The sequence below is a fragment of the Polypterus senegalus genome, chromosome 18 (assembly GCF_016835505.1).
Source record: "Polypterus senegalus isolate Bchr_013 chromosome 18, ASM1683550v1, whole genome shotgun sequence".
NCBI classification, from domain to species: Eukaryota; Metazoa; Chordata; class Cladistia; order Polypteriformes; family Polypteridae; genus Polypterus; species Polypterus senegalus.
This window is the reverse complement of record NC_053171.1, coordinates 35,109,907-35,133,764: the sequence shown is the minus strand read 5'-3', so window position 1 is coordinate 35,133,764 and position 23,858 is coordinate 35,109,907. Positions and strand designations below refer to the sequence as shown.

The 23,858-nt window shown below is 40.2% G+C and overlaps 1 protein-coding gene across 1 annotated transcript in view; it reads left to right on the top strand.

Annotated features, from left to right (window-relative positions):
- The first annotated feature begins 378 nt into the window (after positions 1-378).
- LOC120518783 (cytosolic phospholipase A2 zeta-like) overlaps positions 379-23,858 on the top strand; it is a 59,442-nt gene continuing 35,962 nt past the window's right edge. The window contains exons 1-9 of the mRNA XM_039741748.1: positions 379-580; positions 5,616-5,688; positions 6,768-6,904; positions 8,103-8,237; positions 13,854-13,894; positions 15,163-15,205; positions 22,781-22,850; positions 23,378-23,532; positions 23,638-23,757. Coding sequence (XP_039597682.1) covers positions 464-580; positions 5,616-5,688; positions 6,768-6,904; positions 8,103-8,237; positions 13,854-13,894; positions 15,163-15,205; positions 22,781-22,850; positions 23,378-23,532; positions 23,638-23,757 — 891 coding nt within the window. The 5' untranslated portion in view covers positions 379-463. The remainder of the gene's footprint in view (positions 581-5,615; positions 5,689-6,767; positions 6,905-8,102; positions 8,238-13,853; positions 13,895-15,162; positions 15,206-22,780; positions 22,851-23,377; positions 23,533-23,637; positions 23,758-23,858) is intronic.

Sequence of the window (23,858 nt, the reverse complement as noted above, 5' to 3'; positions counted from 1 at the left end):
TTGCTAGGCAGCGCAGGACAGAATTTCAAAAAGACAGGAAAAGTAGCAAATCTCGTTATGTAGATGTGCAGACGCGGCATGACAGCTTTTATCTAAAGTCAAAGGCACGGAGATAAACAGCATAATTTTGAATTCATGCAGCTTGTCCTGACCCAGTAATCCTTACCACGCTGAGCAGTAGTCCCTATCGGCTTTATTTCCTCGTTAGCTAACATCGCCCAAATGAATTAATGAAACGCACCGCTGGGCATAAATGACAAGGCTAAAACTAACGTTGTATCACCAGCTTGACAGAGGTACGCAGTTCTGGGCGGCGCCTTTCCAGATTTACCTTCTCGAGGAGGTGGGGCGTGTGCAAGATCAGGCAGGTTACTGGTGACTCCCGACCCACAATCTCACGCTAAAACTCTCCTCAGGGGAAATGAAAGTCTTCCAGTGAAACTGGACTGTGAAGAGGAGAAGTATGGCAAACTTTTCAATACTGCGTCGCTTCTCTGTACGCGTCCTCCCAGCTTTAGCAACTGTCATTCCCAAGAAAGATGAGCAAATCCCCGATAGTCCTGCTGAACCCGCCGCCTGGGTAAGTGACCGCCCTGTCCGCTTTAGCTGTGGTTGCGGTCTGTGCCCGGTGCTGGCTGACCAGCGACCCGCATGCGCCTCTCCCGCATTGGAGGATGTGGCTGCGCGGGTACACCGTCTAAATCTGCACGCCAGCTGATTCGCTGGGATGGTTTTTAACCCCACTCTCCCCCTTAAATACACAGTGCGGGAGTTCACGCGTTTTATCTTTGTTTTAATTCGGAATCCTCTTTTTTAATTTCAAAAATATTTATAGTCCTATGCACATATTTTATAGTAAAAGAGCTGCTGAAAGAATAATAATTTTTATCTAAAACTTTGACTGGGTTGTATATTTTTTTATATCCCACTCGCTGATCCTTGAAATAGTTTAAGCAGCTGGACAATGAATGAGTCAGATAGAAGACAAACATTTAAACATAAAAAAGACAACATTTAAAATGCATTAATATCATTTTCCTGATGATTACATTTTGCCTGAAGAAGGGGCCTGAGTTGCCTCAAAAGCTTGCATATTGTAATCTTTTTAGTTAGCCAATAAAAGGTGTCATTTTCCTGAAATTCTTGTCAGTTTGATTAACTTTGCCAACAGCTGTCAAATCGTTGCCCTTCAGAATAGGTAATCCACATGAAGCAAAGCATGTTTGGGCCCGGGCAGTACTGTACTTGAATGAGAGGCCACCAGGAAGGCTTGGGTTGCTGCTGGCAGAGGTGTTGGTGAGGCCATTAGGAGGAGCTCACCCTGTGGTCTGTGTGTGGATCCCAGAGCCCCAGTGTGTTTTGTAAAGGGACATATGTGATATGTAAACAGAGTGAAAGACTCACTCTAGTCATAAAATAACCCTGAACATGTTTGGAATGGTGTAGGTTGTACCTGGCTAAATGGCCTATCTTGGCCTGGTCATTCTTACCCCCTAATCACCCCTTGCCCCTTATTGGTTATCACTGTCATCCCTTCACCACCTAATGGTCAATGTGTGGTGAGCATACTGGTGCATAAATGGCTGCCATCCAGGGCTGTCTTAACACAGGGCATGCTGGGCAGTTGGGGTCCCATGCTAATCTATGTGTGTTGTGACTTACTGAGTGGTTATGTAGGTAGGGGCCCCACTGCACTGCTTTGCCTGGGGGCCTGTAATGCTGTTAAGATGGCCCTGCTGCCATCACACCATCAAGCTAGATGGTACACATTGGTGGTGGATGAAATGGTTCCTCGCTGTTTATGTAAATTGCTTTGAGTAGCTAAATATAATTAATTAATTAATTAAAAATGTTTCTTAAGGCTTTGATATTGACACTAATAACATGCAGAATTTGCAAAGGAAAAGCTTTGTTCCACTTGCAACGTCAATTGTTTTAGCCCTTTCCTTGAAGCTGAGACACACATGCTGTCTTTGTCCTAACACATGCAGGTTACCGACACAATAAAGTAAAACCCCCCTGTAAATTTGTCCTAAATAGGCCGGTAGACCACAAGCTGCCAGAGCAGCTTTGGTGCACCTTGGCATTGGTTCAGCTAGAGTCCAGACCTCTACTGGTGTTGCTATATTCCTCCATCAGACATTAAATCCTTTGACAGTGGTGGGTCTACGTTTTTGCAGTCCTGAAGCTTGTTATGGGGGCCACCTTTCAGCCTGCAATGAGGATTGGGTCCCCAGCATTATTTTCTTCATTGGGGCTGCTCCATGGCAGATCAACATGCATTTTTTTTATATTTCTATTACCTTCTAGTTTTTAATCTAACTTTAATTTTGTGTTGAATTACAATGCAGTAAGACACCCAAAATGTTTAAGCAATGTGGACTACAGCCCCTCCAGGATTAGGGACCCTGAAGGTTGAACTTCCTTAATTTCATTGTAGATCTGCTACTCCCACTTGGGTTTCTAACAGCTGTTCATTCCCTGACCAGTTTAATCCAGTTCAGACTTGTGTGGGTCTAACCTGGAAACACTGGGCATGTGGCAAGGGCAAGGTCTGGACAGGATGGCAGGCCATAGCATTCTACTCAACATTTACACCCCTGCTCCATCATAACAGGCCAATTTGGAGTCCCCAGTGCTTGCCCATCTTTGGGATGTGAAAGGAAAATCTGACAACCTGGAGTTAAAAATAGCACTTGAGGGGTGTTTTGATGATTGTAGTGGTAAATATTTCCCCATAAGTACTCGGTTGGGTTGAGTTGTGTTGACTGGCATAGTCCTGGTGTTTGATGTCCATCATTATCTTGCTCTTCAGACTGTTACCCCACGTTCCACTGCCATATGGAAGGCTGCATTTTTTCTGATCAGGCAGATTGGCATTGCTTCAATTGGCATTTACCTTACCCTTTAAGATAACCACTTAATGCAAGCAAAATGGAGTTACCATTAGAGTGTTTGTATGAGCCACACCCCTCAGAGGCCTGCTGGTTAGGCTAGTTGGTGACTGGCTGTTATTGTGAATGAGACATAAGATGGCCTGGCACCCTGTCCAGGGGCCACACCTGCCTTGTGTTCAGTGCTGCCCGGGTAAACTCTGCACTCCCACTACTCTCTAAGTGGGTTTGACCAGGTTATGCTAGTAGAACAGTCACCAGAAACCCTGCACTGTGGGTAGATGAGGCTTTGGGTGATCTTTTGGTATGCAGCATGTAGCTCACGGGTCCTCAACTCCAATCCTGGAGGGCTGCAGACGTTCATTCTAGCCTTTTTCTTAATTGGCGACCAGTTTTTGCTGCTAATTAACTCCTTTCCTTTCATTTTATTCGACTTGTTTTTTAAGATTCATTCCTCTGAATCTCTTCATTTCTTTCCTTAAATGGCACCCAAAGAGAAATTAAATGGGACGTGAGTGAGCCAACAGAAGACCAACTAAGTCAGGGCCTCAAACTCCAACCAGTTGCTTAATTAGATGCTGATTTGTGTTGTTAATTAAACTTGTTCTTTAATTCCATGGCTTGTTGCTGCTCTTATTGTGCAATAGCATATATTTTCAAAATTGTTGATTTTCTCTTTTCTAAGGGCACATTGTTAAAATGTTTTGAGGATCTGAGCAGACCATCATTCCTGAGACCTTCACCTTTCTTTATTTTCAGATATTGTATGGTGGACACCAGTTGTTTTGGCTTATTTTGTATCATTATTGTTTGGCTGCTAATTAAGGAAGAAGAAACAATTAAGGGGTCTGAGTTTTCAAGAGCAAGTCAATTAAATTTAATTCAAAAGAAGTTAATTAGCAGCAAAAACAGGTAGCTAATTAAGGAAAGGGTTAGAATGAAACCTGCAGCCATAGAGGACCGCGTTAGGGACTCCTGACAAGCTGAACATTTCCATTTTGGCCACATATTCTTTTGTTTTCAGTAGAAAAAACCCACTCTATACTGTGCACATTGTTGATCTAACTTTGGAATTTAGTGCTTCTCAACCAAACATTGATTTAGGGATATAAAAGCGATGTTTGTATAAGGGTGGAAATTAGGTGGAAGTTACATTTAACATTTGGCATACAAAGCTCTGCCGTCATTGTTCTTGCCTTCTGTATCATGGAGGGTGTGTGGAATGCCGATGAGCTATATTATTAGCCAGCTGCAAAATGGCTCCATATTCAAGTTTACCAGTCATCATCCTTCATCACTGAAGCACTTCCTGCGTTTGTATGGATGCTCAGAAAATGAACTCCAGTGATAACTTTTTTTGGGCCATCTCGGTGTGTAGCATAGACAGGAGCACAAGTCAGTTTGCGCAAGCATTTGTCTGTCTTTGTTGCACATTCATTCTGTTTCCTGTACTTGATGCTCGACCCACCGCCTGGCTAAGTGAATGCACTGTTCGCTTTAGTTATGTTTGGGGGATGGCGCAGATGGCACTGAAATTCTTCGTATGAGTGACCCCAGCAATGCGTTTCACACTCAGCAGATGTCACTGTTGTTCTTTGCTTTTCTGCCATTTCACCCTCTCAAACAGTTATCCGTAAGAAAGATGCCTACCCCAATAACTTCAAGGAGGTTGTGGCTACTCAAATGTTTTTGCTCCATTAGTGTATATCACATCGTTAGCATTGGACTGAGACCAAGATCAAGGTTTTAGCCCTAGTGGTTTGTATGATGGACACAATCCTTAGCATTTTATATACCGTATTTACTCTTGTACTACACGCCCTCGTGTAAGACGCACAGCCTAATTTTTATAAAGAAAATTGTGAAAAAAGTTTTGCCCCGTGTACAACACGCGTTGTGATTGCATAGGAAGCGTTTAGAGAGAGAGAGAGAGAGCGTTGTCGACCGAGAGTGTGAGCAAGCGAGCGAGAGAGAACGTGATCGAGCGAACGAGCGAGAGAGAGAACGCAATTGTGCAAGCGAGCGAGCGAGAGAGAGAACGCGATTGAGCGAGCAAGCGAGCGAGAGAGAGAACGCAATTGAGCGAGCGAGCGAGAGAGTGAACGCGATGGAGGGAGGGAGCAAGCGAGAGAGTGAACGCGATGGAGGGAGGGAGCGAGCGAGAGAGAGAACGAGATGGAGGGAGCGAGCGAGCGAGAGAGAGAACGAGCGAGCAAGCCCAAGCAGAAGAAGTAAACATTACAGAATTACATTTCCTCATGTATGACGCACACCTGATTTTCTAATGCAATTTGTCGGGAAAAAATGTGCGTGTCGGACACATGTAAATACGGTACATATATATACAGTACCTGCCAAACAAAACAGTGTATGCAATATGTGTTTCATCCTTATTGGGGCTTGTGAGGTGTACACACTTTTGCATCCCCTTAAGAGGATCAAACCTCGGATGTCAGTACCTGAGATAATGTATCACATATCTATGAGCTGCTTCCTTCAACTGAGAGGACGTGGTAGATTTTTGATGACTGGCTGACCAACCACAAGCGTTACCTGGTTGGTAACCACCTAATAATCAGATTGTGATTCAGAACTAAGAATGTAAAATTTATATTTGTGTGTATATATGCTTTTTGCATCAACCCTGCCTTGTGTCTGTTTTCTGTCTTTCTGTCTGAAATAAGTGAGCTGAGAAAAATGACCCTCTTCTTTATTTTTCAGAGAACAGTTGCACCTTATTGGAATTTGTCTGTCAAAATAATAGAAGCCAGAAATATTGCTAAAAGGGATTTAGGTGAGTAGTATTCACTGGTTCCAAATAACTCAAGAAGGAAGGCACACTTGTGGCACCACACCAACAATTACAAAAGCAACATGACTGTAATGTCTAGCCTCCCTTCCTCCTTTTCCACTGTTTTTTTTTTGTTTTTGATATTATCTAGCTTTCTTAAATTTGTTTTATCGGTTTCATTGTCACAGGCTGCAACAGAAATCGGCTCATTCATACAGAGGGCCAACTTAGCATTAATAATCAACCCGGCATGTTTTGTGGGAGGAACATTCAAACTCCTTTTGGTATCTAGTTGTACCATTTATAATGTTTATAATGGAGAGGCTGTGTTGGTGACACTGGATGGTGATAATGACAGCCTAAGTGTAGTCAGCCTGCTAGGGAGCAGAGAGTACAAAGGACATGGGACACAAAAGAATTCCCTGACAACTGAGGAGAGAACCAGACTAGAGCTCTTGAATTGTTCTCAGCGGCCAGAGAGACATTTAACTTGTGTCTCTTTTTTTTATCCCCTGACTTTATCATGTTTCCTGCTTTACTTTGTTTGTACTCCAAATTGTTGACAATTTGTACATTTGCATGTTTCTTAGAATTTCAGTTCACAAATCTGGCAGCACTGTGGTTGGTCAGCTCAATTCTCCCTCCAGTCACCATTTCTGGAGTATGCATGACCTCACTGCAGCTTTTTAGATCAGGTTCTCTGGCATCCTCTCACTTTCCAAAGATGTGCAGCTTAGCTTTATTGGTGCTTCTAAATTGTCCCAAGGTGGGTTTGTGTTTGGGCACACCCTTGGGTGGGCTGGTGTCCCTTTCATGCACCAAGTGCTTCAGGTGTGGGTTCCATCTGTGATATTAAAAATGTGATGCTAAAATGAATACAGGACTGCAGATCCAAAAAAAGGGAGAACTTTTATACTTCCACAAAAGGAAGAAGCTAATCAATAAGGGGATCTATGTGGCCCTGCAGAACTGACCCCTGGTATAAGAAGACTTCAGTTCACTCTTGCAAACTAATTTTATTTTTTATAACTATTGTTGCTGAATGTCCTCAGTTTCCCTTTTTCATTTTTGTTTTACTTTAGTCTCTGAGTCTGATTGCTATGTCGCCATCCGTCTGCCTACAGCTTCTGCAAAAAATCATCGGACTACAACTGTGCTCAACTCGAGCAACCCAGTGTGGAACGAGACCTTCCACTACAAGATAAACAGCCATGTGAAGGTACTGTAGGCCCCATCAAGGATTCTGCCAGTGGAACCTCCTTATTAGCAAATGGCAGAACACCCTAAGCCTTCTGTAAGCAAGTTCTCATAGGAATATCTAATGACCCCTTTCCTCAGATATTTATTATCATCCTTGAAATTTTACAGAAACAGTTCCATATAATGTTCTTGTTAGCGATTCATGTTTTATGAGATGTTTGAATCTGTACCATGTAGCACTCCAGCTGGAATGCTTTCTGTGTGCAGTTGGGTTTTTATTTTTCTGTACAAGTGGGCTTCATTCCAAGATTCCATTTTTCTTCCTACAGTCTAAAGACACTAAGAAAGGCTACCTATTCCAAGTGATTGCTGAGATTTGGCTGGCATGTTATTCTGGACAGACTCCTGCCTTGTGTTTATTGCAGTGGCACCCCATGACCATGTGATGGGTTAATGAAATGGATGGTTGGGTATTAATGATCAGGGTATTAACAGTCGATACTGTAATAGTCTTTGGTGATATATAAAACAGTTTGGGATGCTGCTGTTTGTAACATCAAGTTTACGTGAGCATCATTTTCTTTCCACTTATTCTTTCAAGGGGTCATAATAACCAAACACTGACTGGACCTTCCCTGGTAATCCCTCTGGCATGTCTCGGGTCTCCTACCAGGAGGCTACACTTTGTTCACCTCCAGAAGAGGCACCTAGCTACCATCCCAATGACATACCCAAACCTCCTCAGGTGACTTATATGATGTGATATTCATCTCTGAGGTCCTTTCATATTGCTGTGTCCCTCACATAGTGTGAGTACAGCAACTTTGGATTGGAACTTCATTTCAGCTCGTTGTACCCGATTTAATTCTTTTGGGCACTACTAGATATACTGACAAGATATAATGATCTAAATATGATCTAGTCTCCAATGAATGAATAGTCAAATCCACCCATTCATCCTCTGACCCACAGTCAGTTCAGGGTAAAGGGAAGCTGATACCTAACTCAGGAGCTTTATATGCAAGCTGGAAATCAGAGATAAACAGTGGACTGATTCAAGTCAATCACAAAATCTTCTCCAGTCCTGTCTTTTCTTTGTGTGTGTGTGTGTTTTTTTGATGTTCAGATATCCTTGTCAGCCATTAAAAAATAATTTTGCTTTTGGAAGGCAACATTAAGAATGCATTGTTGTTCTCCTTGTACCATCTGTCTTCTAGAATGTTCTAGAGTTGAGCCTTTTTGATGAGGATTCCCTTTCCCGAGATGACTTGTGCTCCACTGTATTCTATGACCTCAATAACCTTTCCCCTGGGGACAGCACTATGCGTCACGTCTTCAAGCTCAACCCCGAGGTGAGGTGGCTGAAGGGAAGGGGGCAACTAGCAAAGACTTTAGACTGCTGAGAATGGTTTTAGTTTACAGGAGTCAAGCACTAAGCAAATCATTCAAGTGTGGGGCTTTGTTTGATAGATGGGGTCAAACTGTTTACCTGCATAACTTTAAGGATTCTGTGGCAAACACTGGAGAGAACCTGGAATGGAAGGCTACGTGTTTCAGTTTTTCACTTTCAATTTATTCTTAAGGGCACTTCTTGAATCCAGTGCAGGGCCCTGGTAGGAATGGAGCCTGTCTAAGACAGCACTGGACAAGGTGTCATTTCACTCCAGTCCTAAATGCAGTGTGATAAATAAAATGTAATGGAAACACAAAACCTAATGCTGAAACTTAAACAAGTTAAAACAAACTCATGATGGCTTGAAGTCCCACTGGCCTGGATCAGCTGAAGGTTCTATCTCAGATGCTACTCCTGTATTTGTGGTCTTCCATAGCCATAAGAATACATTGAAAATTGGTATTTTGTTGCCTTTATTATGATTTCCAAACTAATTTTATGCTGATAATGTTTTCAAGTTGCTGAACCTATAAATAAGCAAGAAAGTTTGTTTGTCCCAATGTTCGTCACAACGCAATCACCAAGTGAAAGAAAAAGCAAATATCCAAAAGCTATAGTTTTGTTAACTAATAAAAAGAAAAATTCAAATTCATGAACATGATATGAAACATTAAGGAAAACCCTAAAACAGTAAATTCTAATTAAATTAGGTTGTGAGAAATACGGTAACACTTTCTCATCATCCACACGTAATCGAGGCTACTATTCTAATTGGAATCAGAAAGAGAGAAGACGTTTTCATGCCACATACAGTATATATACATATGATTTCCAATGAACTCCCTTTCGAATTCACACAACTTCAATTTCCAGTACATATTGCATTTGCTATCAGGGTTGTCTTAACGCTTGGGAACGCTGGGCAGTCAATAAATTAATAAATACTATACTAAACTATAAATATTTTATTATTGTGTTACTGGTTTTATCTTGGTAGAGCAATATAAATATATATATTACTCTACCATTTTCCCCTATTGTATTATTAACATGTAGCCTTAGAATGCGTAATCTCACAGACTTACCACTGTTTATAAGGTATAATTTTATATAACTTATCCCCACCTTCCCTTCTATATCTATGACCTCAGCCAATTAGATGTAGTAAAAAGACAAGCAGGAGTTAAGTTACACATAAAATAAATGTATTACTGATAATATTCATAAATAATAACCAAATGCAAAGTACATTTGAATATTGGCAGCCATACAACCTGATTAAATGGTGATGTGTAGCTCAGGTGGCACACAGACTTGTAGTTACTTAAAATGTCTCTAGTTAAGGCATCATTGGTGCTCCGCTTTCAGCCAACTAGTCTGTTCAATACAGCTGCCAAGCTGTGCTCTCCATTGTGTTGTCTTCTTCATGAGATGTTAGTAACAAAGATGCTTCTTCATCATATGTTGGTTAGCAAGCAAGAGAGACAGAGTGAGATAAAGCAAATTTATGGGTTTTCTGTCCAACCCCTACAGCCAATAGGACATCATGGTACTTAAAGGCCTCTGAGACAAGCCAATTCCAAACAGCCATACCTCAGACCAATGGGGGAAATAGAACATCTTAACACCTGCCCCCAAACCATATGTTAAAGTACACCTTAGCCTACTTGCGGGGTAGAAAGACTTTAGCAAAGAAACACTCGCCAAACTGGTTTAAGACACATCCCCCAAATCCTGTCGTAAAATTACAAAGAGACTTAGTCGTAAAGGGGGGGCAAACACGAATACCTCTCACCAAAGTAACACTAAATTACATTGCTTTGCCTAAATTATAAATAAAGACATACAAAACATTTATCAAGTTATATGCAAAATCTTACATCATAACACTGGTGTACATATGATTTAGTATCACGGTCACCTCTGCAGCCTCACCTGCATGTATGTTTATGGATCTCACGCACTGCATAACGTAAAAGCGTATATGTTAACGTCACTTCAACTGAATTTGCTGCAAAGAAATTTTGCAAATGTTTGTGTTGAACACTTGATTAATAGTAAATAATTCATAGTAATTTCATACTGTGCCATCTCCGCCAGTATGATTTACCAATTGAGTATCATTTATATGTTGAAATGTTTGTGTTTTTCAAGGCTCATGTTATATTTTTCAAATATTTGTGTTGATTTTTAATGTTTAAACACTGTTTTTTTTGGATGTAACAATACAATATATGTGATTAATTTTATCAACAATTTACTTTTTTATTCCTGTGAGTGGTTGTGTAGATAGGGGCCCCAGTGCACTGCTTTGTCCGGTGGCCTATAATGCTGTTAAGATGGCCCAGTTTGCGATGTCTGTAAATAAAACACCAGGACAATTGCTTAAAGTTACTGGAGTTTACCTCAAAGAACCGTGCAGTTCACACAGCCAGCTGTACGTCGCCTATTCCAGAGTAGGATCGGGACAGAATTTACACATTCTGACTCCTAATGGTGAAACAAAAAAATGCAGTGTTGAGGCAATCTAAATGATTAATAGTAGATATAATTTGTTATCCTCTTTAATAAAACCCCTGTGTGCGTCCAGGTGTCTGTGTGTGTGTTCTGGTGAAGAGCGCACGCGTGGGGCCACACGTGTTTAGTCTCTCCCTGTGCATTCCCTGCGCAGAGAGAGAGAGACACAAACACACAGGTGCGTGAGAGAGAGACACACACACAGGCGCGTGAGAGAGAGACACACACACAGGCGCGTGAGAGAGAGACACACACAAGGCACGTGAGAGAGACACACACACACACAGGCGCGTGAGAGAGAGACACACACACACGGGCGTGAGAGAGACACACACACACAGGCGTGAGAGAGAGAGACACACACACAGGCGTGAGAGAGAGACACACACACACAGGCGCGCCCGTGCATTGTTGCAATGTTACTTTTCTTGGTTGTTTATTAAATTGCAGATTTTTCAAATGTTAATTTTTTTCCCTGTGCTTAAAACTCATTAAAGAAAAGTGTTTTTAGCGAGTGGTGCGTAGTGCTATGGGGCGAACTCTTGCAGTGTTAGTTTTCTCTGTTGTTCAAGGTTTTCTCAGTGTTATTCAATGTTTTTACATGTAGTTTACTATTACGCTGTGCATTCAATGGTTTAATTAACTATATTTGTGCTGAAAAACTTAAAAAAATGATATATTTACATACAGTTCGTATGGTCTGGAACGGATTAATTGAATTTACATACAATCCTATGGGGGAAATTAGTTCGGTTCACTGTATTACTGTCAGAGAAAACTACAGGCATTTTACGGAAATGCAAACCAGTATTACTGAGAGAGAAAATTAAAGGCACACAATACAGTGACGCATATTACAGCCACATACAAGGTCCCTTGCTATTTAATATAGACTGTTCCTACTAATGTTTATGCACTACTGTTCTAGCACCCGTTATTGTAACGGGCTTAATGTCTAGTTTGTTAATAAAAGCAGTTTGACTTCTAAACAATGTTCAAATAATAAATTAATTGCTAGATAATAAATGGAAACTGTTTCACTTTTTTACAACCTGAGCGACAGCCAGGCACCCCCACTAGTGTCTCGATATACTTTAGACCCCCCTTGAACCAACTGCAGTTTTCTTGCCAAGGTGTGGGTCACAGTTTGTGCCATTATTCCCAGAGAATATGAAAGTTGTTTAAACTTACATTTGGAATAACACAATGTATTTCTCACACTCCTCATTTTTCTGCTTAATCTCCATCCATTTCAATAGCCTTAATAATACGTTATTACATTTATATAGCACTTTCTCACTACTTAAAGTTTTTTACGCTGCACACAGGGAGGACTCGGGACACGAACCCATGATCTCCTTACTGCCTCCTATGAGAGAGAAACAAAAACACGTGCCCCATGTTGTATCATTCTTAATCTTCTACTTGCACTTCTTCAGTAACTTTGTCACTGTTTCCCTGGAAGCCTGACGTTTCTCCAAACTCCCAAATTGTTACACCCAAAGATTATGTGTATGTTAATCAATAGTATTGTCTCAGTTTGCTTTTTTTATTTTTTCCTAGCTGCTAGTTGTTAAAGATTCATTTTCTGCTGTAAGAAGTTCAAAATCCATCTTTTGCTCAAATGCTTATCACCACATGACATTTTAGCACCAGTTGCAAATACTCCAGGAGACAGATTGGCCTGACCTGCTGCAGTAGCAAATGGGCCATTTCAGATGAACCACAAAAAAGATGCAGACATGTCCTGTTAAATCTGACCAAATTATAGAAAACACTACAAAGTTTTTCACTCAATCTTTGTACTATTACACTGACATGAGCTTTCATAGGTTAATAGACAATCCAGCTCATGTCTAATTTATAAATCAGTAAACTTTCTTTAGAGTTTGTGTGTCATTAGGGGTACCTCAGCTTTAGAATGTTAGTAATATACAAAGTCCAAATATTGCATATTTTACAACACCTTACCTTTAAACATCTCCGGGTTAGTTTTCACCACACAAAATGCTCCTCCATGCCTACACTGATCCATCAAACCAAGAACTGCCTACAAGGTTCTCCCTTTGAAATGAGCTGCCCTTCCTGTTACCACCAGGCAGTCAGTGTGTTGGTTATGAACACAGACTTTATAGGATATCTCAACATTCAATTGATAGGTTTTCTGTCTGTGGACAGCGTCAGCAATTCCATTTTTATAAACTAGTGTTGGACACAATTCTGTATTGTTTTTAGCAGCAAAGCTAATGAAGAGCAAGCCTTTTGTGTAAATACCAAGCACACCATTGTTTTTCTTGTGAAATTCCCAATAAGTTTGATGTGTCACATGACCCTCTTCCTATTGAAAAAACAAAAGTTGGATCCAAAATGGCCGACTTCCAAATGGCCACCATGGTGACCACCCATCTTGAAAAGTTTCCCCCCTCACATATACTAATGTCTCACAAACAGGAAGTTAATATCACCAACCATTCCCATTTTATTAAGGTGTATCCATATAAATGGCCCACACTGTACATAAAGTGCACTGGTGAGACCTCACCTGGAGTACTGTGTACAATTTTGGTCTCCAGGCCTCAAAAAGGACATAGAAGAATTAATACCCTGATTCCAAGGAGATGCAGGGGATGAATTATGGAGAAAGATTAAAAGAGTAGAGCCTTTTCAGTTTAAGCAAAAGAAGATTAAGAGGTGACATGACCAAAGTGTTTAAAACTTATGAAGGGAATTAGTATAGTGGATCAAGACTGTTATTTTAAAATAAGTTGTTCAAGAACATGGGGGCACAGTTGGAAGCTTGTTAAGGGTAAATTTTGCACAAACATTAGGAAGTTTTTCTTTACATAGAGAACCACAGACACTTGGAATAAGCTACCAAGTGGTGTGGTAGACAGTTGGACTTTAGGGACTTTAAGAACTCGACTTGATGTTCTTTTAGAAGAAGTAAGTGGATAGGACTGACAAGCTTTGTTTGAATGGCCTGTTCTTGTCTAGATTGCTTGAATGTTCTAAAAAAATGTTTGACATAAATCTGTTTACTCTGGTTTTCTAATTTTAGAGTAAAGAAGAACTCCTGGTAGAATTTTCCATAGAGGAAAGGTGAGTGAATTTTGTTAACTCAATACCTTTGTCAATCCATCCATCCATTTACTGACCATATGTTACAATCTGGGGAGCAGGCGCTGGAGCCTACCGAAGATTAGACAGGGTGCCAGTGTGGTTTGGGTTGGCCATTTAATTTAACGTTCACTTCTTATGGGCTGTGGGAAGACAATGTGTAAAATCTGTACTGGAGCTGTGAGCAAGCAATTCAGTGGTTTCTTATTAATAAGACTAGGGGGCTTCGCCCCCACTCGCTTTTCTCACCAACCCCCGGTATGCGTTACGCGCCAGCCACTTTGCGTCTCTGCCACTTGCTTATGTCGATTTCACCTTCACCAAACAACAAATCTTTTAATTCTCGCAGATACACCTCTTCATTGGGAAGAAACACTACTCTTCCCTGATGGCAACACAAATTAGACAATCTAGAAGTCTCAGACTTAAAGTTTAAATCCAAGCAATATATTCAATCTCTTTTCGCTGTTCTGTTATTTCACTGAGTAATCATTTCTATTTGTTTGCGATAATGTGATCTTTACTGTCATTTTTTTTGAGACTTTCAAATTTTAGTACTTTCTTAATCTCTAACCTGCTCTGCATGTGTACTGCTCCAACGTTTTTGAACCTCTTTACGACATTCTACTTTGTCTTCTACTCTTTGTCTTTTATTTCCAGCCCTGGGTGTGATTAAATCTCTTGGCCTCGCGGGACATGAAAGTATCTCTCTGAAAAAGTCTTGTCTCATCCCAGGATTTTTTTTATATAATAGAGAGACTAATAAATAACTTACTACTATAGCACTTTCTTTAAGTCCAATAAGTTGTTACAGTGTGGCATATACATGTAGACAAAATTTAATGGAAGGCCTCCAGAATACAATACATTTTTCACATTTCAAATTTGGATCTTAAAGGAGTGGCACACATACAACTCTGAAGTTTGTTATTCATGCTATGATATGCTTTGTTTTGGTGCAGAGAGGACTTGAGCACTGAGAGACAGAGACTAGCAGATGTGTCATCTTTCATAACATATTTTAAATGGTTTTTATTATTGTTATTTTAAACAAAAGTCATATCGACAAATGTCCAGGGGACCAGCAAAACTTTTAGCATTGTCAGTTTGTCTATTATTGTTTCATAGTAAGGATTGGGCACAACCTCTTGTAATTCAGTTGATATCTGGACTTGAACGAAAATTTGAATTTATTATCAAAATAGTGGTCTTTACCATTAGTGAGGTTTTTTTTTATGTGTGTTTTGCAGCAAGGATCCTCCAGTAGAAATCGTGACCAATGGAGTTCTTGTGGTAAGTGTTAAGCTCGTCACGTTTGGACTTCTGAGTTGCACAAAAGAAAAGGCAGGAGAGGACTGAGCAGGAAGACTTTATCTTGGCACTCGAAGGAATTGTATTCAGGTTTAATTCTGTACTGGAGCTTTTATTTGAACACACCACAAACAGGACCACTTTCTAGATGTCCATCTTGCTCCAGCTTTATTCCTGAGATTTAAAAAACTCAAAGCTGTCTTCCTCGGTCGGATTCAACTGTAGAGAAATGGGTGCAGTGGTTCGGACAGACAGACCTGGAATTGGTCTCCACAGGGCTTAGAATGACCAGGAGAGCAAGTGAGTAAGCTAGCATTAAAGGCGCAAAACAACGTGGGACAAGCGCCTTACATGGTACATGGCCGACAGCCGGCAGCTGATCCCACAGAGCAAGTCTGTAAGCAAATGGAGAATTTGTTTGTTCTGTATTTTAAAGCTGTTTGAAAGAGCGCTTTCTGTTCACTACTGGTCACAAGCTCTAAGGAATGTGAAAGAAATGATCAGCAGAGTTGCGTCTACCCTAATGTCTTCATGTAAACTGTGGAGGTTTAAAAACTGGGCTGATGGAACACCGTTCTGCCAGCTCTTTTTGTAACAATGAACTCATTATTTTTATGATGTAAAATCAAGCAACAATAATGCACCCTTGACCCATAAAGGCAAATACAGTAAATAGGCTACCACAATAACTTTTACAACGCTCATAAAAGGCCGCACCCATCCAAATTCCAGTCTCCAGCCTGAGTCTGTCCAGTGTGAAGTACTGCATTCTCGAGGTAAGCGAAGCCCAACTCCAGAGCAGTGGCGGCTGGTGCAAAAACAGTTGGGTGGGGGCGCCGTTATTTGGGGGGCATTAAACTGAAGCAGCACTTCATAACTCAGGAGGAAAGAAAACCAAAAACACACGTACAAACTGTAAGGATGGCTACACACTGCCCAGCAGCCCTACTTGAACATTAATGTTGCCCTCCTTGTCTTTCTCAGTTACTTTCTATTTAAATGGAGTCCTTTCAGTCACTGGTCTCTCTTTCATTGACAGCATGGCGAATGCATTCAGCCTCTCCTGAGTCACAGTGCTTCTGAGAAAGGGTTTATGTACTTTGAGAAACTTCCTAATATGTAGAAAAACACATAAATCTTTAATTTTTGTTAGGCTGCAGGACACCAACAGGTTAAGAGTTTGAAATTTAAGCTTCTTAATGGGTGGCAGACGAACCATTTAAAAAAAAAATGCGTATTTTCAGAGTCACAACAGAACTTGGAACATATTTGCTTCATGTCACGTGTCATAAATTGTTTGTAATATAAAGTTAATATAGGGTATCGGCAAGTGAAAGGGAAGGTCTACAGGACAGTAGTGAGACCAGCTATGTCTTGTGGGTTGGAGACGGTGGCACTGACCAGAAAGCAGGAGACAAGCTGGAGGTGGCAGAGTTAAAGATGGTAAGATTTGCATTGGGTGTGACGAGGATGGATAGGATTAGAAATGAGGACATTAGAGGGTCAGCTCAAGTTGGACGGTTGGGAGACAAAGTCAGAGAGGCGAGATTGTGTTGGTTTGGACATGTGCAGAGGAGAGGTGCTGGGTATATTGGGAAAAGGGTGATAAGGATAGAGCTGCCAGAGAAGAGGAAAAGAGGAAGGCCTAAGAGAAGGTTTATGGATGTGGTGAGAGAGGACATGCAGGTGATGGGTGTAACAGAACAAGATGGAGAGGACAGAAAGATATGGAAGAAGATGATCTGCTGTGGTGACCACAGCTGAAAGAAGAAGAATAACCCAAATCTCACTTAAAACAACATGTTTAAAACTTTGAAATTCTAAAAAGTTGCACAGGTTCCATTAGTGATATTGAAATGATGCTTTTTTGGTTTACTTACTGTACTTGTGGCAAAATAAACATCTCCTTGTTTTTAAGTAAAAAAAATGTAATTATAAAGTGCCTATCACGGCCAAAAGTGATAAAGTGCCGAACAATAAGACATGGAGTAAAATCAACTATTAAAGCAAAATAAAGAGCAATGACAATAGAAAAAACACTCGCAGATGACAGTGCCACCGAAATGCCAGTCTGAACAGATGTGTTTTTTTAAATTGAGGTAGAAAATGTATGCATGGCGTGGAGGGTTCTGGGGAGTCTGAAAGCTCATTCTGTACAGTGGCAGGCAATCTCAAGGTGCTCTTTCAACACTCCATTGAGGCAGGCAACAAAATGCAGCAGCCAACAGAAAATCCCGGACTTATCGGAGCTCAACAACAACAACAACAACATTTATTTATATAGCACATTTTCATACAAACAGTAGCTCAAAGTGCTTTACATATTAAAGAATAGAAAAATGAAAGACATAATTATAAAAAATAAATCAACATTAACATCGAATAAGAGTAAGGTTCAATGGCCAGGGGGGACAGAAAAAAAAAAACTCCAGACGACTGGAGAAAAAATAAAATCTGTAGGGATTCCAGACCATGAGACCGCCCAGTCCCCTCTGGGCATTCTACCTAACATAAATGAAACAGTCCTCTTTGGATTTAGGATTCTCACGGAAAGGCTTGATGATGATGATGGTCACGTAGACTTCTTCCTTTTAATCCGCCCATCATTGTTGGAGCATCATGAAGCTTTGAGTAGGTGGAGGTGGCGCAGGCCACCACCACAAAGAAACCGGAAAAAGAAACAGAAAAGAGAGTAGGGGTCAGTACCGATTTTAGAGCCACCATGAATAGTTGTTATGATGAATTGAACATACAGAGTATGTTCTCGCTCTCATCATGGCCACACAAAGCCAATTCAAATGCCCTCCAACATTTCACACAGTCTGTTATTCTGGATAGGATAAGTCAATTTTTGGTCACCTTTTCGTTGTGCATTCCAATGCCAATCCTGTAGCCTTCATCCAGCTGTTCAGTAATAATAAACCTATCAAAAATTTTAGTCTTAAGTTTAATCTAAATGACTGTGGCTACTTTCATGCTGCTTTCTTTTTTTAAAAAAGATGTTTTAGGTCTTGTGCTTCCATCGTTGCCTGTGTTACTGAAAAGCGTTGTGGACAAGTGTAGCACCTTGAAACAACAAATAGGGAAAGAAAAAATAAATAGCATTTCTTACGTTTGTCATAACAAGAGCAGGACAAATTCCGTGTGTAAGGCTGTCCTGTCATAATTTTTGAAGGGATGTTACATTAAAGAATTAACCAATATTTTCGTTGATTTCTGAAGTTCCACTTGAAGTTGCCATCACTGTAAACTCGCGCTTGCTCATCTGTAGTTAATGGCGGGTGTGAACTGTGAACATGAAATAATGCATTGACGATTGTCCAATCACATTAGATTAAAAACCCTAAAACAACAGCAATTCACTGCCAATAAATGTGGGAGTATCCGGGGCGCACACAGCTGTGTTCCTGGAAAAATCTGAAATCAACCAATTAAAGGGCAGCTGCAGGTCACCTGCTTGCCAGAAGATCAAAGACTTGTGCAGACCCTCATTTGGCCAGCGTCCTTTACTCTGTAAATACAGGTCTTCACAAAGAAATTTAACAAATACAAGTCAGAAGCAATCTCTAATGGATGTTGACATGCACTGACACCAGGCATGTTGTGCAAATAAGCAAGCCTATTTCATGATTATTTTACCTTAAATAATTAATTTAAATATTTATGTCACATTTTTGTCACACTTTCAATTGGGCTTATTTTAAAACCTACATATATATATATATATATATATATGTTTGGTATCATTCTTTTCAGAATTTCTGGAGCTTTAATGTGATGCTGTTAGATTTTCAGATTGTTATTCTGTTTTAAAATTTAAACTAAAATATCAAGAAAGTCATGCATCGAGCATAGTGGACCTCACTTTAACAGGAATACTCCAATCAGTAAGAGAGTAAATATTTTATTCTCTTTCATGATTTTTACTCAGTTAAATAATAATTCATTTTTCTTTTACATATTTATAGAATGATTTTTGACTCAAATAAATGCAAATTTTTCTTTTGTACATTTACAGATTTTACTAATATTCTGGCCACGACTGGGGGTTGGGTGCCAGGGGAGCTTGCCTCCCTAGTAAATATATACAGTAATCCCTCCTCGATTGCGGGGGTTGCGTTCCAGAACCCCCCACGATAGGTGAAAATCCGCGAAGTCGAAACCATATGTTTGTATGGTTATTTTTTATATATTTTAAGCTCTTAGAAACTCTCCCACACTGTTTATAAATATTCTCCGCACAGTTATACAGTAAACCCTTGTTTATCGCGGTTGATCCGCTCCAGACATATAAATGAATTTCCACGAAGTAGGATTCTTTATTTATAAATCTAATATTTTCGCAGTTAGAGCATTGAAAACCTGTTTACGACCTTCTAAATACGTTTTTAACATTATTAGAGCCCTCTAGACATGAAATAACACCCTTTAGTCAAAAGTTTAAACTGTGCTCCATGACAAGACAGAGATGGCAGTTCTTTCTCACAATTAAAAGAATGCAAACCTATCTTCCTCTTCAAGGTGCGCGTCAAGAGTGGAGAATGTCAGGGAGAGAGTAAAATAAACAATCAAAAATCAATAGGGCTGTTGCGCTTTTAAGTATGCAAGCACCGCGATAAAGCGGGTGCAATGAAGGATCAATGTGAAGGTAGCCTTTCAGTATTTTTTTACAGGCGCGTCCATATCTTCTAAGCAAACAGTCACTGTGCAAACAGCCCCTCCGTCAGGAGCAGATAATGGGGCCAATCATACGCCTCCCTGATGGTATTGCATGATAAGTATCTGCCTGTATTTCTCAGAGAGAGTGAGAGACAGAGAAAAGCAAACAATGAAAAATCAATACGGGCTGTTAGAGCTTTTAAATGTGTGAAGCAGCGCGCAGGAAGCATATCGTATATCATTGAGTTTTATTTAATACATAATACGTGCTCTGATTAGGTAGCTTCTCAGCCATCCGCCAATAGCGTCCCTTGTATGAAATCAACTGGGCAAACAAACTGAGGAAGCATGTAACATAAATTGAAAGACCCATTGTCTGCAGAAATCCACGAACCAGCGAAAAATCCGTGATATATATTTAGATATGCTTACATTTAAAATCCGCGATGGAGTGAAGCCGCGAAAGTCGAAGTGCGATATAGCGAGGGATCACTGTATAAAATCCTAAGCCTAAAAGTGCAACGATTTTGTGCAATGATTTTATGTGACGTTTTTATATCACGTTTTTTCTCACGTTTAAAACCTACATATATATGTTTGGTATCATTCTTTTCAGAATTTATCGAACTTTAATGTGATGCTAGATTTTCAGATTCTTATTCCATTTTTAAATGATAAACTAAAAAATCAAGAACTTTTGTCCCGCTAGACGGGACTTTGTACCAAAAGATTGAACAATGCCTTGGTCAGGAAATAAAAAACAAAGAGTAGGAAAGCTGCTTTACAGGCTATTAAATGTTCGATGCGACATGCAGATCATGAGGCATGGCAGCAGCAGCAGCTAATCGAGCAAAGATGAGGTTAAAAAAAAAACTTTTTTTGTTTCCCATTGTATCACCGTTTAAGAGGGGGTTTCGGAGGAGCGACCGTGTCTTCTTAGGGTGTGTTCAGCACCCCTCTTCACAATGCAAGCGGCAGAGACGTGAAGTGGCCGGCGTGTAATGCATGCCGGGGGGCTTGGCAAGCGAAGCCATATTATATTATGATATAATTATATTATATATTATCAAATATATATATTTTTCGGCAAATAGCCATACATTTCTTTCCGGTCAACCAAGGCCACATAGCTTCACATATACAACAATATTCCATTTTTGATCAACACATGGTGCTACCTACAGAGAAATGAGCTATATTAGACATTTATTTAGAGATGGCATGGTTGAGCTCTTGCCCAGCATGACCCAACTTAACTCTAAGCTCATCAGCCCAGTGTCTGGAAGGTGCTTTTCTTCTAGGTCATCTGTAGTAAAGCACTGCACGTTTATGTCACAGCAGTCATCTCATGTGGCCACACAACCTGACTTTCCGAGAATGCCTGTAGAGTTACTACATATTGAGTTTGAGCTGTGTAATAACCTTGAGGGGCTTGTAAAACTACATATGAATTGTTAGGTGTTCCTATATTTGAACCTGGGGACCCTGTATAACTAATTATGCTGAAGTTAGCTCCCTCAATTGGTCACAAATGGTAGTTCTACCTTGGCTTTATTATTTTCATAATAATTTGCAGGATTATTGCTAGTAATGTTGTTGTAATTTGAAAGTACTTGCTGCTGATTGGCATTTTTATCTGTCTTTTAGCTAGTAATTGTTTTACTAGCCATTTCTCTGCAGCAGTCCATAACTGTTCAGTTCGTTTCAGATTCATTAAATTACTGTATGTATCTCAGACCCATATGGTCTTTTCTTCTGTATTTTGTCATCACAAAGCAGCATAAATTTAAAAGCAAATACACCCATGCATTTTCCAAAGATGCTAATTCAACTCTATCATGGGCATGAAGCAAGTACGAACCTTGAGCCATGGTATCTGGCAGCCAGTCTATTGTGGGGACTGACAGACTCGCACTCACACTTGCACAGGGCTCAGTAAAAGCTGCCAATTAACCATTAAGAAGTCTGAAGAAGACTCATGCAGACGTAAGTGATTTGGGATATAAAATGGTAATTTTCATATTTATTGTATGGTATTTATAACGACCAGCACTTTTATTGAAATTAGTAAAGGGACTAATGCTTCACATTGGCATTGTTTCTCCAAACCTCAATATATTATCAATCGTCTGTCGCCATTTCTACTAATGAGAAAAGCCTGGTTATGTAATCCCAGAAGCTGGTGACCTTTATTTTGCCATTTTATTTCCCGTATCGGTGGTTTCAAACCCATTTTCCAGAGGGTTGTGTGAGTTGTTTGGTTTAGTTTCAGCCAAGTTCCCAAATAGCAGGCAGTTATTGCATTTTCTTTTCATTGCTATTTGCTATTTAAGATCTATCCATTGTTAAACCCTTTTATCCCAGCTGTTCAGAGCTGCACGTTCCAGTAAGGCATCATCAAAGCTGTTTGTGTGCATTCATCATGTAGTATTATGTTTGAAGTAAATATTTAGAAAAAAAATTATACAATCTAGAACTTGTTGCTGTGGTCTATAAAATGTTTTGTTGATGTTCTTCACATATCAAGATTGACATCAAGGTCTAGTATGGCAGAATAAAAGTACTAACTGGTCATATAGTTAAGTGACGTGATCCACAAACAGATTCCTACCTAAAAAAGTGGCCTGGAGGTAAACTGTGCAGCCATCACTCCCCTGCAGAAGCTGAATCTGACACCTCTCGATAAGAAAAAAACCATGAAACGGCGTCTTAGATTCATGTCCTGTAGAAGGTGTAAACAGAGTGTTGACCCAGACAATGGGGATGAAGACTTTAACCAGTACAAAAAATAAGAAATGGATGGCACTTGAGTGTGCAGACTCTCGGTAACTGACAGTGGTCTGTGAACTGTTTTAATTCTCAAGGATTTACTTAAACTGATCACTTTCTGTCTTTCAGGCCTGCCCTTTCTCGCGTCTAGAGGTGGAGGTGGATGTAGAAAAGACGAAACGTCATACAATCCCTGAAGGTCAGTGAGGAAGAGGCAAAGTTTGTGAGAGTCTGCACCCAGAGATCTAGTAAGAAACAAATGGCTGTGGTCTCGGAGGTTGGAGAACAGAAGAACCAAGACAAACAATATCCATTCATGCATTTTCTTCAATTTGGGGTGTTGTCCACTAAGGACTATCCCAGCAACACTGTGCAAAGCAGGTCCCAAATCTGGATGGCACTACCATCCACCACAATGTAAGATCAGGCTTGTAATAACAAGTACTAAAGGGAAGCAAGAAGTGAACTTTATGGTTTTGGTGCCTCTTAGCCCAACATTCATATCTCAAACACTCTGTAGGAATTTGGCTTACTGCGTTTTAGGCACTTTTCACTGCCAACTTCACACTAGTTATAATGAAGTTATAGATTCTGAGTGACTGAAAATCTTACACTTGGTCCAAATCTTACATTTCATCTTCACTGTCTTCTCTTAGTATGCTAGTGAATTGCATTGAGTCCACTCCTACTCTCCTCACCTCATATTTTTATTTTGCTTCTTCACAGGTAAAGAGAACCTCACTCTGCAAGTATCAGGGGCTTTTGAGGAGGAACAATCAGTCTTTAATCCATTAAAAGAGTCCACATCAAAATCCCCAGTAACCTTTCACCTGAACCGAGATCTGGAGACAGAACTGAAGATCAAGCTCACCAAAGACACGGTGCCTACCAGCTGCCTTTGTCTTGTTGTATCACGTAGAGGGTTACCTGCATAGTGAAGAGGATTACAACAGCAAATTTTAATTGTGTACATGATTTTCTTTCAGGACTGTGAAAGTCGAAAGAAAGGCCCTGCTGATATAAAAAGCATTGTCGATATAGCATCAGTCCCCTTGGCTCTCCATTCTGCTGGAGAAGAATTCACTATGTCTGTCCATCTTTCCAAGGTAATCTTAACTGTCTTTATAAAAAAATAAAAGTGAACTGCAGTCTATACTAATTTCAGCCGAGTTCTTCCTTGTAATGGTAGCTATCACCTTAATGTTTT